This window comes from Aythya fuligula, chromosome 9, assembly GCF_009819795.1.
Source record: "Aythya fuligula isolate bAytFul2 chromosome 9, bAytFul2.pri, whole genome shotgun sequence".
Lineage (NCBI taxonomy): Eukaryota > Metazoa > Chordata > Aves > Anseriformes > Anatidae > Aythya > Aythya fuligula.
In genome coordinates, this window is record NC_045567.1 from 20,319,993 (window position 1) to 20,332,758 (window position 12,766).

At 38.4% G+C, this 12,766-nt stretch overlaps 1 protein-coding gene across 1 annotated transcript in view; it reads right to left on the bottom strand.

Annotated features, from left to right (window-relative positions):
- The window catches only part of NAALADL2 (N-acetylated alpha-linked acidic dipeptidase like 2), a 328,471-nt gene extending 316,004 nt beyond the window's left edge, over positions 1–12,467 (bottom strand). Inside the window, exons 1-2 of the mRNA XM_032193291.1 lie at positions 12,395–12,467; positions 11,959–12,060 (exon numbers count right to left, since the gene is read on the bottom strand). Coding sequence (XP_032049182.1) covers positions 11,959–12,060; positions 12,395–12,467 — 175 coding nt within the window. The remainder of the gene's footprint in view (positions 1–11,958; positions 12,061–12,394) is intronic.
- Positions 12,468–12,766: the final 299 nt, after the last annotated feature.

Here is a 12,766-nt window from a genome sequence, read left to right on the forward strand (position 1 = left end):
AGTTGCTGCATATGGCAGCGGTACATATCTGACCTGCCAGCCAGAAGACATGCACAGTACCTAAAAACTCCAGCTTACATTTTTCAAGGTATTAAGCTTCCTTTTGTCACTAAAATAAATGGCTCAACATATCCAAAACTTTTTTGGAGTACAAGGCCAAATTTAAATGGCTAGAGGGTTACTGCAGAAGAAAGAAAATCAAGGCAGCTTTAGGATCGCAAACTCTTTGAAGTTTTTAGAGAGAAAGTATTTAAATGGATTTTCCCCCGTTAAAAAAAAAAATAATAATAATATATATATACACACACACACATATATATACTTTTTTAAAAAATGAAAACAGAAAAAAAATATTATTCAAGTAGTGCTAGGGTTCGTCAGAGAAGCCAAATTTTTGTCGTTATTTTTACTGAGGGCTCTGCAGTCAGACTCCACCTTTAGTCCTGCGCCACAGAGAATCCATCTGCTTCTTTTGATTTAAGCATTTAGCCTTATAACAAAATATTTAAGCCAAGAAGCCAAAACTTGCCATAGAAAGCCTTCAGAAACCGCATCATCGTCCCCGTCCTTGAAACAGCCCCAGCTGTCTTCCCCGCTGAAGTTCAGGGCAACAAAACACTTGCCTCTCACACGACACATTCTGTCTCTGTGTGCTCTTAATAGGCTACCGTTTACCTGCTGGAGTGCAACCTGTCACTTTGGCCACCTCAGATGCCTGCAAGCCTCAGCGATATTGTGCTACCTCTTTTGATCGAGGCTGTGCAGAGTAAGGTCAGCCGGAAGGGCTCAAGCAGCAACACGCAGCTGGCAGATACCCTTATGAGGGAGCAATTTCCCGCAGAACTGGCAACAACTACCTAAAAGCTGGCTCTCTGAAGTCATCTTTGTCCTATTTCACTTAGTTCACTCTTCAAGAAGAGGTTACAGCACCACTATAATGTGCACAACGCTTGAAGTATTTCAGATACTGTTTGGTATCAATTCTCACCACAGGGTGCTTGAAGATACAAAGATATGTAACAAACAAACGTGCAGAACTAATAGAAAAACATCCACTCCACACTGAAATATGGAAAACAGTACAGTATTTCTCAAACGTGCTCTGGGAGTTTCCTTTCCAGAGCAGTGTACCCACAGGCTTTATGAACATCCTATCTTTTTGAATCATCTGCACTGACACAGTAGCTGGCATGAAGACTAGGTTCGCTATCTTTGTATTGGGCCAACTAAAACATCATTAGCATGGCACAGTCCTCAGAACCATGCATACTTGCCTCCTTGTTTTACACAATGTAGACACTTAAACAGAAAGCAAACACACTCATGGTGAGGTGCCCTCGATCGTCCTTCTTTCATGGGAGAGTGCTTGGGAGCTCTCTAACCCCCTCCCCTGAGTTTTCTTTATGTATTTCCAGTTCTCATGGACAGGAAAGAAATCTTGCTTCATTTACCACAAAAGGACGCAAATCAGCACCTCCTCAAAGACCACTTTGGAAGGAGAAAAAAAAAAGGGAGACTTACCCTACTCCACCTACAAGGATTTTGTACTGTAATGTAATGTGATGTGTAGTTGTAATGAAAGAGTAGGCTCTACTTCCAGTCACCTAAAATTACTACTTTTGAAGATCACCTCAGTTCTTCCTCTCTTTCACCTACAGTCAAACCTCAAGGACCACAACATGAAACAACACTGGCTCTAGGCCTTACCAGGATCAAGAAAGGTAGCCTGTATTTCTAACGCTGCACTCATTACATGCTCTTTGAAATTCAAATATGTTGAAAAACTCTTCCTCCTACACCCCGTTTGATGGCGAGATCTGTAACTCAGAACTAATGGTGAACTTCACCTATTGGCCTAAAGTAATGTGCAACACAAAAATGAGCATTCCAGTTTGGGTAAAGGAGGTTCTAGCTCTATCTGGGTTATACATCGTTACACTTAGTGACACTATCCTCCGACCACAGGGACATCTGAGGTCTCCTAAATCCCCTGAAGAACTCTCACTCTCCTGAAGAACAATGCTAGCTTTGCAACAGATCAGAATTTCATTTTCACTGCTTTAAACAAAACTCTAAATATTTTTTACACTGACACCCATCTTCTGAGAACCCATGTTGAAAGGAAAATGTGAGACACTAATTTTCAGGCTGTCTCATCTGGTCCTTGGGATCATGCTTTTTCCACACCAAAAGAAGTCAGCTGAACTGCAGTTGTGAATGCACCTCTAAGACAAGAAGCATACTGTTTAGATTATAGGGTCCCATGGTGAGAAAGTGTCTTTGATAGAATTAGAATTTGCTTTCTTGCATCTCAAATGCAAATTTCTCTGGAGATAGCTAAAAATAAATCTGGTGAAAAACAAACAAAAAAACTCTTCAGCAATAAACTATTTTTAGTACATAAACAAACCAAAATATTCTCATTTGCATATGGTACATCATCTCCTTTGGTGTTTTTTTATTTATTTTTTTTAATCTTATGCGGCAATGCTACTCACAAACTAAATAACCAAAAAACAAGGTAACACTTCTGGTGCCAGATGCTGAAGATCAATAGCTGTTTCCCAAAGTTTATGGCATAATTAAAATTTGTAACAGGAATAATTTTCTTTTCAACCCCTCAAGCTAAGCCTAGAATTATTGACTAAGTCAAAGCTATGTAGTATAACATTTTTTTTTATTATGTTTATGGATAATAGAAAAGATTTAATTGTTTTTACATGTATTCTGGTAACTATAGAAACAGTAAATAGGATGCATTCTCTATATCAGCAAAGCAACAGTTAAAAATATTTTGTTATTGTTTAGGTATGTAGAGGACATGGATTTATATAATTATCTGTTAACCATCAGCTAAACTACAGTTTCCAGGTGGATGACTAGAATGCCCATGAATTAAAAGAACACTGAATTTACTGTCCTTACAGTTCAGCTGCCACAAAGCCTCTGTTATAGAGAGGCACCACTACAGGGATTGCATGCAGGGCATCCGAGTAGTCAATACTGCCTGTAGCTGGAAAAAAAACATGCTGTTATCTAATTGACGGGAATATTAGAGTGGCTTTATATTTATAATCTGAACTATATACCTATGTGGTTTTTTTCCACAACCCAGGCATAGTAAGAAAAGACTTCAAGAGAGAAAGGACAAGAGAAAAGACTTCAAGAGAGAGCACAGTTGATCCAGAACAACTACACATCTCCTCTATGAGGAGAGAAACCTGGATTCTGCCATACAACCATCATTGCCATGATTCAGAATTACTGTATGTCTCAGAATTTCAGGTCAAATATGCTCAGTTTAGAAGCAAAAAGCTGTATATTTGTTTTCTAATGTTCAGCTCTGAATACTCACTCACCCTTGGATATCAAACTTGATTATTTCCTGCTCCTACGTCTCAATCAATGCTAATCATAACACAGGCCAAACTAAACTCCCCAATACCCATACAAGCCCATTATTTTCGTTGTGTTTTCACAAATAAAATATAACTAGGAAGTTAGTTATATATTTCTGCTGAAGAAGCACAAGAACAAATACAGTCTGACTCAGCCCCTCTTTGCAGAGCTAGTTGGAATAAAATGCAGTAAACTTAATTGTGTTATGAAAGCACATGAAGTCTGAGCTTAAACAGACAGCAGGAATGCCACTTCTACACAACCACTATTTGAAGAAAAAGATGAATATATACACAAGTTGTCAAAGGCAGCTATTATGAAACTATGTCTAGCACTATATATTTGTGGTGACATTCAGGCTAAAAATTTCAGCTCCACTTTCCATGGCTGTTTCCAGAGAGATGCATTTAGATAAAGTTGGGCTTCTTAATCTCTTAAACACCAAGAAAGGTTTCAATATATTACCAAAACATAACCAGAAACATGAAACTGGAAAAGGGCACAAGCAGCGGCACCACCACTCTGTGGGAGTGGGCGATCGCACCAATGCATGTCCAAGGGCACCACGCGACTCTGCACCAGCTGAAATACAATCCAGAGGTAAAAGCAATAATGGAGACAATGGATTCTAGAAAATACCATAATATGAAATGAAATCACAGTATTTCTGACAGACATATGCTCTTCTTTAGTGAGCCAGGCAGTATTTTGTCCTGTATGTGGTGACACATTCACACTTGCTCAGGATGGCACAGCTTTATGCCATTTCTTGCTTAGATACTAAACATGGGATATAACAATCTTAAAACATGGAAAAATAAGTAAACCTGATTGTTTTCCATGCCCCCGGGGCACATCTTCAAATATATTTCCTGATGCCAAAGCTGACTAGTCTCTGAAAATCTTTTGGAAAGACATGCCTCCAGAAGAACATCTGAACACTTGAAATTTGCCCGAGTGTCCTCAAGTTCATCTGACAGAAATAGCACTGTTACAGCACTCTCACTGTAAAATCTCCCAAGCTTTTGGGCACGTGGTAGAATTTAACTACTTGTGAATATGGAAGCTTGCAATAATGGTTGCAACTTGTATGACAATAAGCAACATCGCTAACAGTGCACAAAACTAAAGAAATGCACTTCATCTCCGGTCACTGCCTCTGCAAATGATCTGACAAAAAACACTGTGTCTAGGACACTCGGACTGCCTTCTAGAACTCAGTTTCAGAAGGCTAAATTGAAGCAGTGTGTCTCCTCCCCCAAATACGCTGCCTGGCCTTAAGATTAAAAACATGTGAGTGAAAGATGGAAAATGACTAACACACATTAAAATTTTCTTCTGCCAACACAGAGCAGCTTCATGCATCGAGGGCTACATAATGCATAAAACCTATGTTATGACAATGTGAAGATGCATAGAGCCACCCCAAACCACTAGGAATAGCAAGAGAACCGAGAAAACTAAGTTTGCAGATTTGGTCCAGTTCTCCAATGGCCTGTTTCAAGTTTTCCAGAATTCACTAGATACTACCCAGGAGAGCATTCTTGCACAGGTATTGTGCCAGTACTCTTTTTATACAGCCTAAGTAATTCATGTTTCTCCTGTTGCCTTGAATCTGACTTAAATAACAAATATATAGAAAAAACTACCTAGTATCAAAAAAAGATACCTACGTGAAATCACTGGGAAGTAGAAAAAGTAGAATAAAGTAGACTTTACCGAGAGAATTTCATCATTATTTAACCATACTACATTGCTATGCCACAATACTACATTACATGCAGGAAATCTCCATTAAGCCTAATATAGGATATTAAAAATATCTAAGTATGAAGGGACTAATTAGAGACCAGGCCTTAAAGAAATACAAAACAAACAAACAAACCCCTTAGAAATCTAAGTACCTTGATCACAGTGATATTTCAATGAAGAAAACCATCTTGTTCATCTTCAGGAAGCACATCTCAACAACTAACAGCAAGTTGGACCTTCCTGTTTATAGGATAGCATCCCAATATTACACCACCTCTTTTGTGGCAGAAATCAGTGAAGATAGTGTTTTTCACGCAAAGGAAAAAAGAAAAAACATCCATTAGAACAGTGGTATCCTATCCCTGTGCAGAAGTGAAAAAAATTTCCAGGCGTTTCCAGAAAACCCCAAGTAATTAGAGGAGGAAAAAGGGACCTTGTTAGGACCTGCTATGAATGCAGAGTACTCTCCATTACAAACTAGCATCATATCTGCACAAGAAGTTTACACAAACCCTGTCTTCTTTTGCCTCAACTGCTAAAACCACATTGATATCCCCTCTGCGTCAATCTCAGTTCTTTACTTTTCTCCAGTAAGTGACAGAATTTCAGAGAAAAGAGGTACAGGAGTGGCCAAAATAAATACATGGCTTACCTCGCTGCTGTTCACTAAGACATGCATTCTGAAGAATGATGTATTGGGGGAAAAGCCAACAACCTCACTTGGATCACTTCCCTGAGCTGCAAACGTGAAATCTGATAGAACCTACTGCTGAGTAGAGGTTATTTCCCATTCAGCACAATTTCAAAGTTTAAAGTAGCTCAAGATTACAAGCAAAAGTTTTTGGACACTTTGCAAACATCATCCTTTTTCTATACATCTACTACATTTTCAATTTTGCTATATTTATTGCAGCAAGATGTTGCTATCTTGTTTCATTTTCAGGAATATATATTAGGAAGCAATCATCTGCAACACCCCTCTAAAAACTGGAGATGATTTTAACAGCAAAACAACAATAATGCAGAGTGGGAGCTGGAAGTCTCTGGTTTGATATCAAGTTTCTGCATTAGATTCATAACCACTGGAGACAGATTTATTGTGCTTCAATTTATACTTTTTTCTCAGTTTTAATATGATTGTGTTATTGAGGATATTTCTGTAGAACTAAAATTTCAAGCCCTGCTTCATGAACACAAACTGGAAAAATCAAAGTTAAAAAAAAAATAGAATACCTGTAATAAAGGAGTTAAAAGCAACTAGAAAAAAATTAGAATGATTAAAGCTGAAGTCAAATGAGTGTTCTGTGCTTATCTAGCTGCTGATGGCTCTGCAGGACTATCTGAATCTCTTATTTTTCACAGCACCAGGACAGTGATCAGTGCATACTTCTCTAGCTCTCTAGATTCACTACTTTGAAATGGAAGTCAAGAATCTACAGGAGGCAGCAATAAAATGAATTATTTTAAATTACCCATTGTCACTGTACCTCGTTGGTGAATAGAGCCAATCTATGTAAGAAATGCTGTCACAGAAAACCCTCAGTATTACCATTTAAAAAGAGCTGAGAAGGGACCCAGGGACATTCTGCTGATAATTGTCCAGACAGCAAACAGGCACTGAATCCTGAGGGCTGAGGTCATCAAATGCAAAGTGGAGGAGGGGAGAAAAAAAATTTTTACAATGGACCTTCAGAGCTACCACCTTATAATACAGAACCCCAGTTAATAACTGCAACTGATGACAGCGTTCGTTAACACTATTCAAAGCTCCCCTCCAACACTAAACTGAAACAAGGCTGTTCCTTCAAATAGCCGAGCAAGTAGAGGAGGCCTGGGGCCAGAAAGTCCTCTCTTTAAGAAAAGGGAAGCTCAAGATGGAAAAGAAACCATTCTGAAAGTCACTTTCTGGGACATTCCCTTTCTAGGTCCTGATGTAAACATGTTGTATTCTTTATGTATGCTCTTGATGTTTTCCGATTGCCTTTCTCAGCAAAAAGGCCTCATTGCTTCTTGTAGACTTGGTCTGTAAATGTTTCATGAGACTACATATATATTAATCTAATAAAAAAAACAACATCACAGCACAAGAACAAGTCCTAAGGAACTGATCCAAACCCTAAGGAACAGCTTCGGAGCTGATCCAAAGCCCAGATTAATTACAGACAGTAACTGAACTTGCTGGAAATTTACTTTAATATAATAACACTCTTATTTAATCATGTGTTTATATTAAGGATTTATAGAATGAAGCGACAATAATTTAAAAAATGATTTAGGTATGTTAATAAAGAGTACATGTAGGAGCTCTGAAAAAAATCAGGGTGGTACATTAATAATGCTTGAATGACTTCTCCCATTCTAGGTCCCATCCAACGCCTCTCAAGAGCTGCAAGAATAAGCTGCCCCAGTGCGAACTTGTCAGTTTGGCTCCATCCTCTGCGGGGCAGAGAGGCAAGTATGTATTGTACACGCTTAGCAGGCAAGCAAGGCTACTACAGTCATCTAGCAACACAACACAGTGTAAAATCGATTATAACTCATGTATAATATACAATTAACATTTACAGTAATTGCATCCTGTGGGGCTACTATTGTCATAGTCTCCCCAAAACAGTACTTAATTCACAGGAAAACTGAAAACAACAACTCATGTGAAGGGACAGAACTTGACTCACATTCAAAAAAAGGCAACAAAACCCCAAGATATCCTGTCAGCTGCAGTTGCATTTTTAAAGGGCTCTCAGTGTGCTCACTTGAAGGAGGAATCAATTCATGGCCGGCAGTCAAAGGCCGATTGTTCTGGGCTTGCTTTGATCTTTCCAATTGTCACACCCACGCTGCAAATTTCGTAGGAACTGAGGGCTGAAGTATTTACCGAAGCAGTAAAATGATTACAATGGAACCGAACCAGGAGCTAAGTTATTCTCAGAGCCTACTGTACTTGGTGCAAAAACAAAAGAGCTGCGATGGCAGAGTGACCTTATATTTACTGCCGGACCAGATGGCGAGAATTAGTGACTTATGTAAGCCCCAAGCCTTCTTCACCATCTGACGGCTGCTAGGTGAAATCAAACAAACATCTCTGCATAGTCCTTAGTGCACAAACCTAATCAGCACAAGACCTTAGAAGAAAATGCTGCAGGGAAAGGCAAGGAGTGAACAGGACTGAAATCCTTGGTTCCTGAAAAAGGTTGTGTGTTTTGTTTTGTTTTGTTTTTTTCCCCAGCAGAACAGAGACACGCAGGTATGGCACAGCGAGTAGGTTCATGCACCTGCTGTCCAGGCTGCATCCCTTTTGCTAATGAATAAGTGAAGCCAGCCTCCAGGGCTGTCAATCTGGCACCTTTAGTAATTCATACAATCCCAAAGTTCTCTAAAAATAAATAACATGAAAAGAAACACAAGTTGTCTCACTAGCAGTGGTTTGACAGGTATCTTGAATTGTTTTAATTTCTCCACCTTTTTTTCCCCTTAAAAATACCAGCTAAATCACCGATTTTGAAGTCTCTAAAAACAAGCACACATCAGAATAACACAGCACATTAGATTAACAGCAACTAAAAAAACAACCACCAAAAAAACTTTTACTGGTGTGTGTGTATATGTACGGAGAACATTTCGATTTAATCTAAGACACTGTTGTGCAGCCCTAATTCTCATCCCATTGCCCTAATGCAAACCATCAAAAGAAATTTCATTTGACTAAACTCACTTACACTAATGAAGAAAAGGTACAATTCAGGATCACAGGCCCCCAAAGGAGTTGTACGTGATACAATGGGCCTGATTCATTTATATCAGTTTTACCAATATAATTTTATTGGCAGCAGTGAAAAAGCTCCTCACTTGCAACATGGAAACAAAGACCATTATTAGGCTGAATGCGTTTCTGAACAGCATACCACTGTAAACTCAAGCCAGATCCTGAATGAAGAAAGAAGAAAAAACACTAAAAATCTCTCATCAGCACATGACATAAATGGTATTTAGACCTGTATACTATGTAATGAGTTATTTTTTCAAAGTTAAAATCTGGATGAAAACTGAATTTTCTGTGTAGTATATACATACTTTCTACCACAACGTAAAAATGTGGAAAACAGGGTTGAAAAAAGTATTTCCTCTCTCAAAAGCTCTCCAAGAAGGAAATCTGCTTCAGCACGAACGAAGTTATTCCCAATTAACTCAGGCTGGAGACACACATTTGAATCTCAGTATAACATGCTTGTATACGCATGAAGAATAACTTCAGGGGAAAAGCAGTTAAGAGGGCTTCCCAATGCCTAGAAAGTCACTGTTTCAGCTCTCACAAAACCATTTGCAAATTTTAATAGCTTAAAGATTTTTGCAGAGCTCAAACTAGTTACAAAGCTTTATCTGTTGCTATTATGCAAAGCATGAGAAAGAGGCCAAGAAGAGACTAGTAAGCCAAGCAAAAGAAAAACACAGGTTGAGTGTCAGGGGAAAGAAACACTGGGTGTTAAGAAGATAAAATAATGAAAGTAATTTCTCAGGAAGATATTTCCTGGGACATTAAAACTGTCTCTTGGAAAAAAAAGACTACCGGAAAAACATTCTTTTTCGAAGCAAAAACTTGACATTAATGTAGCAAAAGAAGGACTAAGCAAGATTTATGAACTGTTGTGTTTAGGGCTTCTACTGAAAATTTAAAATACCTAGGACAGAAAGATCTGCTCTCACAGTTAGCCACACAAGTGCTACAAGGGCTATTTAGCCCATAGACGTTGGTGTTACCTTGGCACAGCCCACAGAAGGAAGAAAACAACTTGGAATAAGCCAAGAATGAACAAGGGAAAGAACCTCCTTAATCTTTATGGATCTGCCATGCCCTGCTCACATGCAACAGGTACTCAGTTTGTGCAAAACAGCAGTGTAAAGCATTTCCTATCCCAAAAATATTTGCAGCAGATTGAACTGTTACAGAACAGCAACCTCAATATCCACAGATCACCTTGTTTAAAGCAACCTTTATTGACAATAGAGTGCCAAATACTCACACGATCTTATCGCACTTTCTTTTACTTTTCTAATTAGTGCAGTGTTTTTTTATGTTTGCTCGCTGTGCTTTGTTTTTAAAAAACAATGCATTGCAAAGACGAGGGATGCGGATTTCCTCATTTTTCCAAAAATACATGCACGTGCAAAAACAAGTCCACTTCTGTGGACATGCAGCACACACTGCAATAGCTGAAAGCAAAACAAGCTCCCACATGCAGCAACTAACAGTGCCCAAAAGTTTTTAGCATGGAAGTAGGTTGCATGCTCTTACCTTGTGGGGACGTATTCGGTAAACTAGATTCATTCTCTCCCATTTCTAAAAATGATCAACTCCTCTGTTAGGAGCCAAGCTGTTTTTACCAAGTTGCCTCGGTTGCTGTGCAAGTTTTGACCTCCTGACTTCCAACTACAGCGTGGTAACAGTATACCTGACTTTTTGTGAATAATTAGTATCCTGCTTCCTGAGTTACCTGGGCTTGCCTGACCTGTTTCTCTATAAACTGACATCATATCCTTTGATCTCTTTTGATTAACATGTGCTTCAGGCTACACTGCTTTGTCTTATTTTGGACTCTCCTGCTCATTTGTTCCCCACCCTTTACTTTCACTTTTATGCAGAAAGCTACCTGAACAACATTTATCTTCCGCAGCAGGTGTTTTAGTCAAAATGCCAAAGCCTGCAGAAAGTTTGCAGCCGAATTTAAAGATTCTTTGAATTTGCATTTTATAGGAGAATTGAGAGTAAATGTTAACCATCAAGCCAGTCTCTCTAGGATGGGAGCTTTGCAGCCACAGTTCTTCACCATGGAGAAAGGGCTGCAGCCAATACAGGTCCCACTGCCAAAATCTTTGCCAAGAACTCTAAACCTAAAAAACAAGAACACCCTCCCCCCGTCTTTCACAAAGATTATCTACAGGGAAGATCCTCGATTTGAACACTGTAATTTTGAGATTGTTTTGACTGCGTGACAGAGAGGGATTATAAACAAAAGAAAAGGTTATTTCACTTCCCATCCTGCTCCAGCACAAGAACACAAAATTTTCCAGATAATCTTATCCTGACTTCAAGTTGAGTTCCAAAGAAATATTTGCTCTTTTCTGCTGTAGTAGTCAAATAACACGTTTCTGGTACTTTTGTGATCAATCTGTTAAATAAGTACACCTGTCTCCGCCAACAAAGTTAGTTTTATTTTAACATTTACATTTTCAACTATCAACAAGAGAAATCAAAGAGAAGCCATAGCAGTATCTTACAGGAACTAAATAGCTTTCACAAGGTTAACCTCTGTCTGGATTACAGTCAAAATGGTCCAAATCAATCGCTTTAGACTTGCTTTTTACTTTTTATTCTTTAAAACAGAAGAAATTAGGTCTGTGTTTAGATATAAACTGCACTACTGTGTGTTTGTTTTGTTTTGTTTTTTCCAGTTACATTAAGTTTCAGAAAATAACAGGCAGCCTTTCAAGAAAATTTATCTAGACTAGGTAAAGTGTACTTTTAAAGTAAAGTTTCTGAAGCAAACTATAACCATTAAAACAAAGCCATTAATCATGAAAAAGAACATCCTCACAGCTGGTAACACTCTTTAAGCTTATTATCACATAGACGGAAGTAACAAAATATTTGTCCTCTAGTGATTCATTGTCAACTCTGTGGCAACTCTGTGTGCACATAACTAAGAAACTTCCTCATTTCCATGCACAGCTTGCTCTCAGCCATAATTAAATAACTGAATTTACCTACAGAAGTTAAGTCAGATACCCCAGATTTTAAGCAGCTGCACATACCCTCTTCCTGGGGACCATGGAGGAGCCAGTTCAGAAGCTTCTTCTTGACCACATCTGGGGAAGTTGATGATCTAGTACCGAGTTCTGAACATACAATCTTGACTCGCTCGACATTTAAAAGACATAATTAAGAAAAAAAGTTTATTTATCAACAAAGATCTACAATACAAAGCAAGATACATTTGGTGAGACAGAGACACCTAAAGCATTTCTGCCCTCTCCAAACACAAACTGTCTCTCTCTTCAAAGACAGCAAGCCTTAAATCTACTATGTTATAACAAATACTTAATACAGGAGAAATTATACTGATTTGTTTTTATCTTCAATGTTGTATTCCAAGAAGTCCTCCTCCATATAAAGAAAGCCACTAATTTCAATAAAACAGAAGCTTAAGGAGGCAACAAAAAATATCTTAGCTACTGAGTACCAACACACTCTTCAAAGAACGAGATTCTGATTTCAGGCTTTTAGCACCTATAGAAATATTTTGTAGTTTAAGTTGCAGCATTTTATCACATCTCCTTCAATTAACACAAATTTATTTTTAAGAATTCAAGAGATGAGAATGATAATGCTGAAAATACTTCTTCCTTTGCAAAGAACTATTCCAGCAGGAATAGTGCAAAAAGGACTGATTTTTCACACTTCCAACAGTGACTAATGGTGAGAAATGGCCAGGCTGGTTTTACGTTCTCCTAAAGCTGTTTGTTGTGCTCAGTTGTGCGAAATGATTCAAATGAAGTGCTTTCCAAAGGAATAACTCTTAATTCATTCACTCCTTAAGAAAGGCCCAAATGTAGAAACATA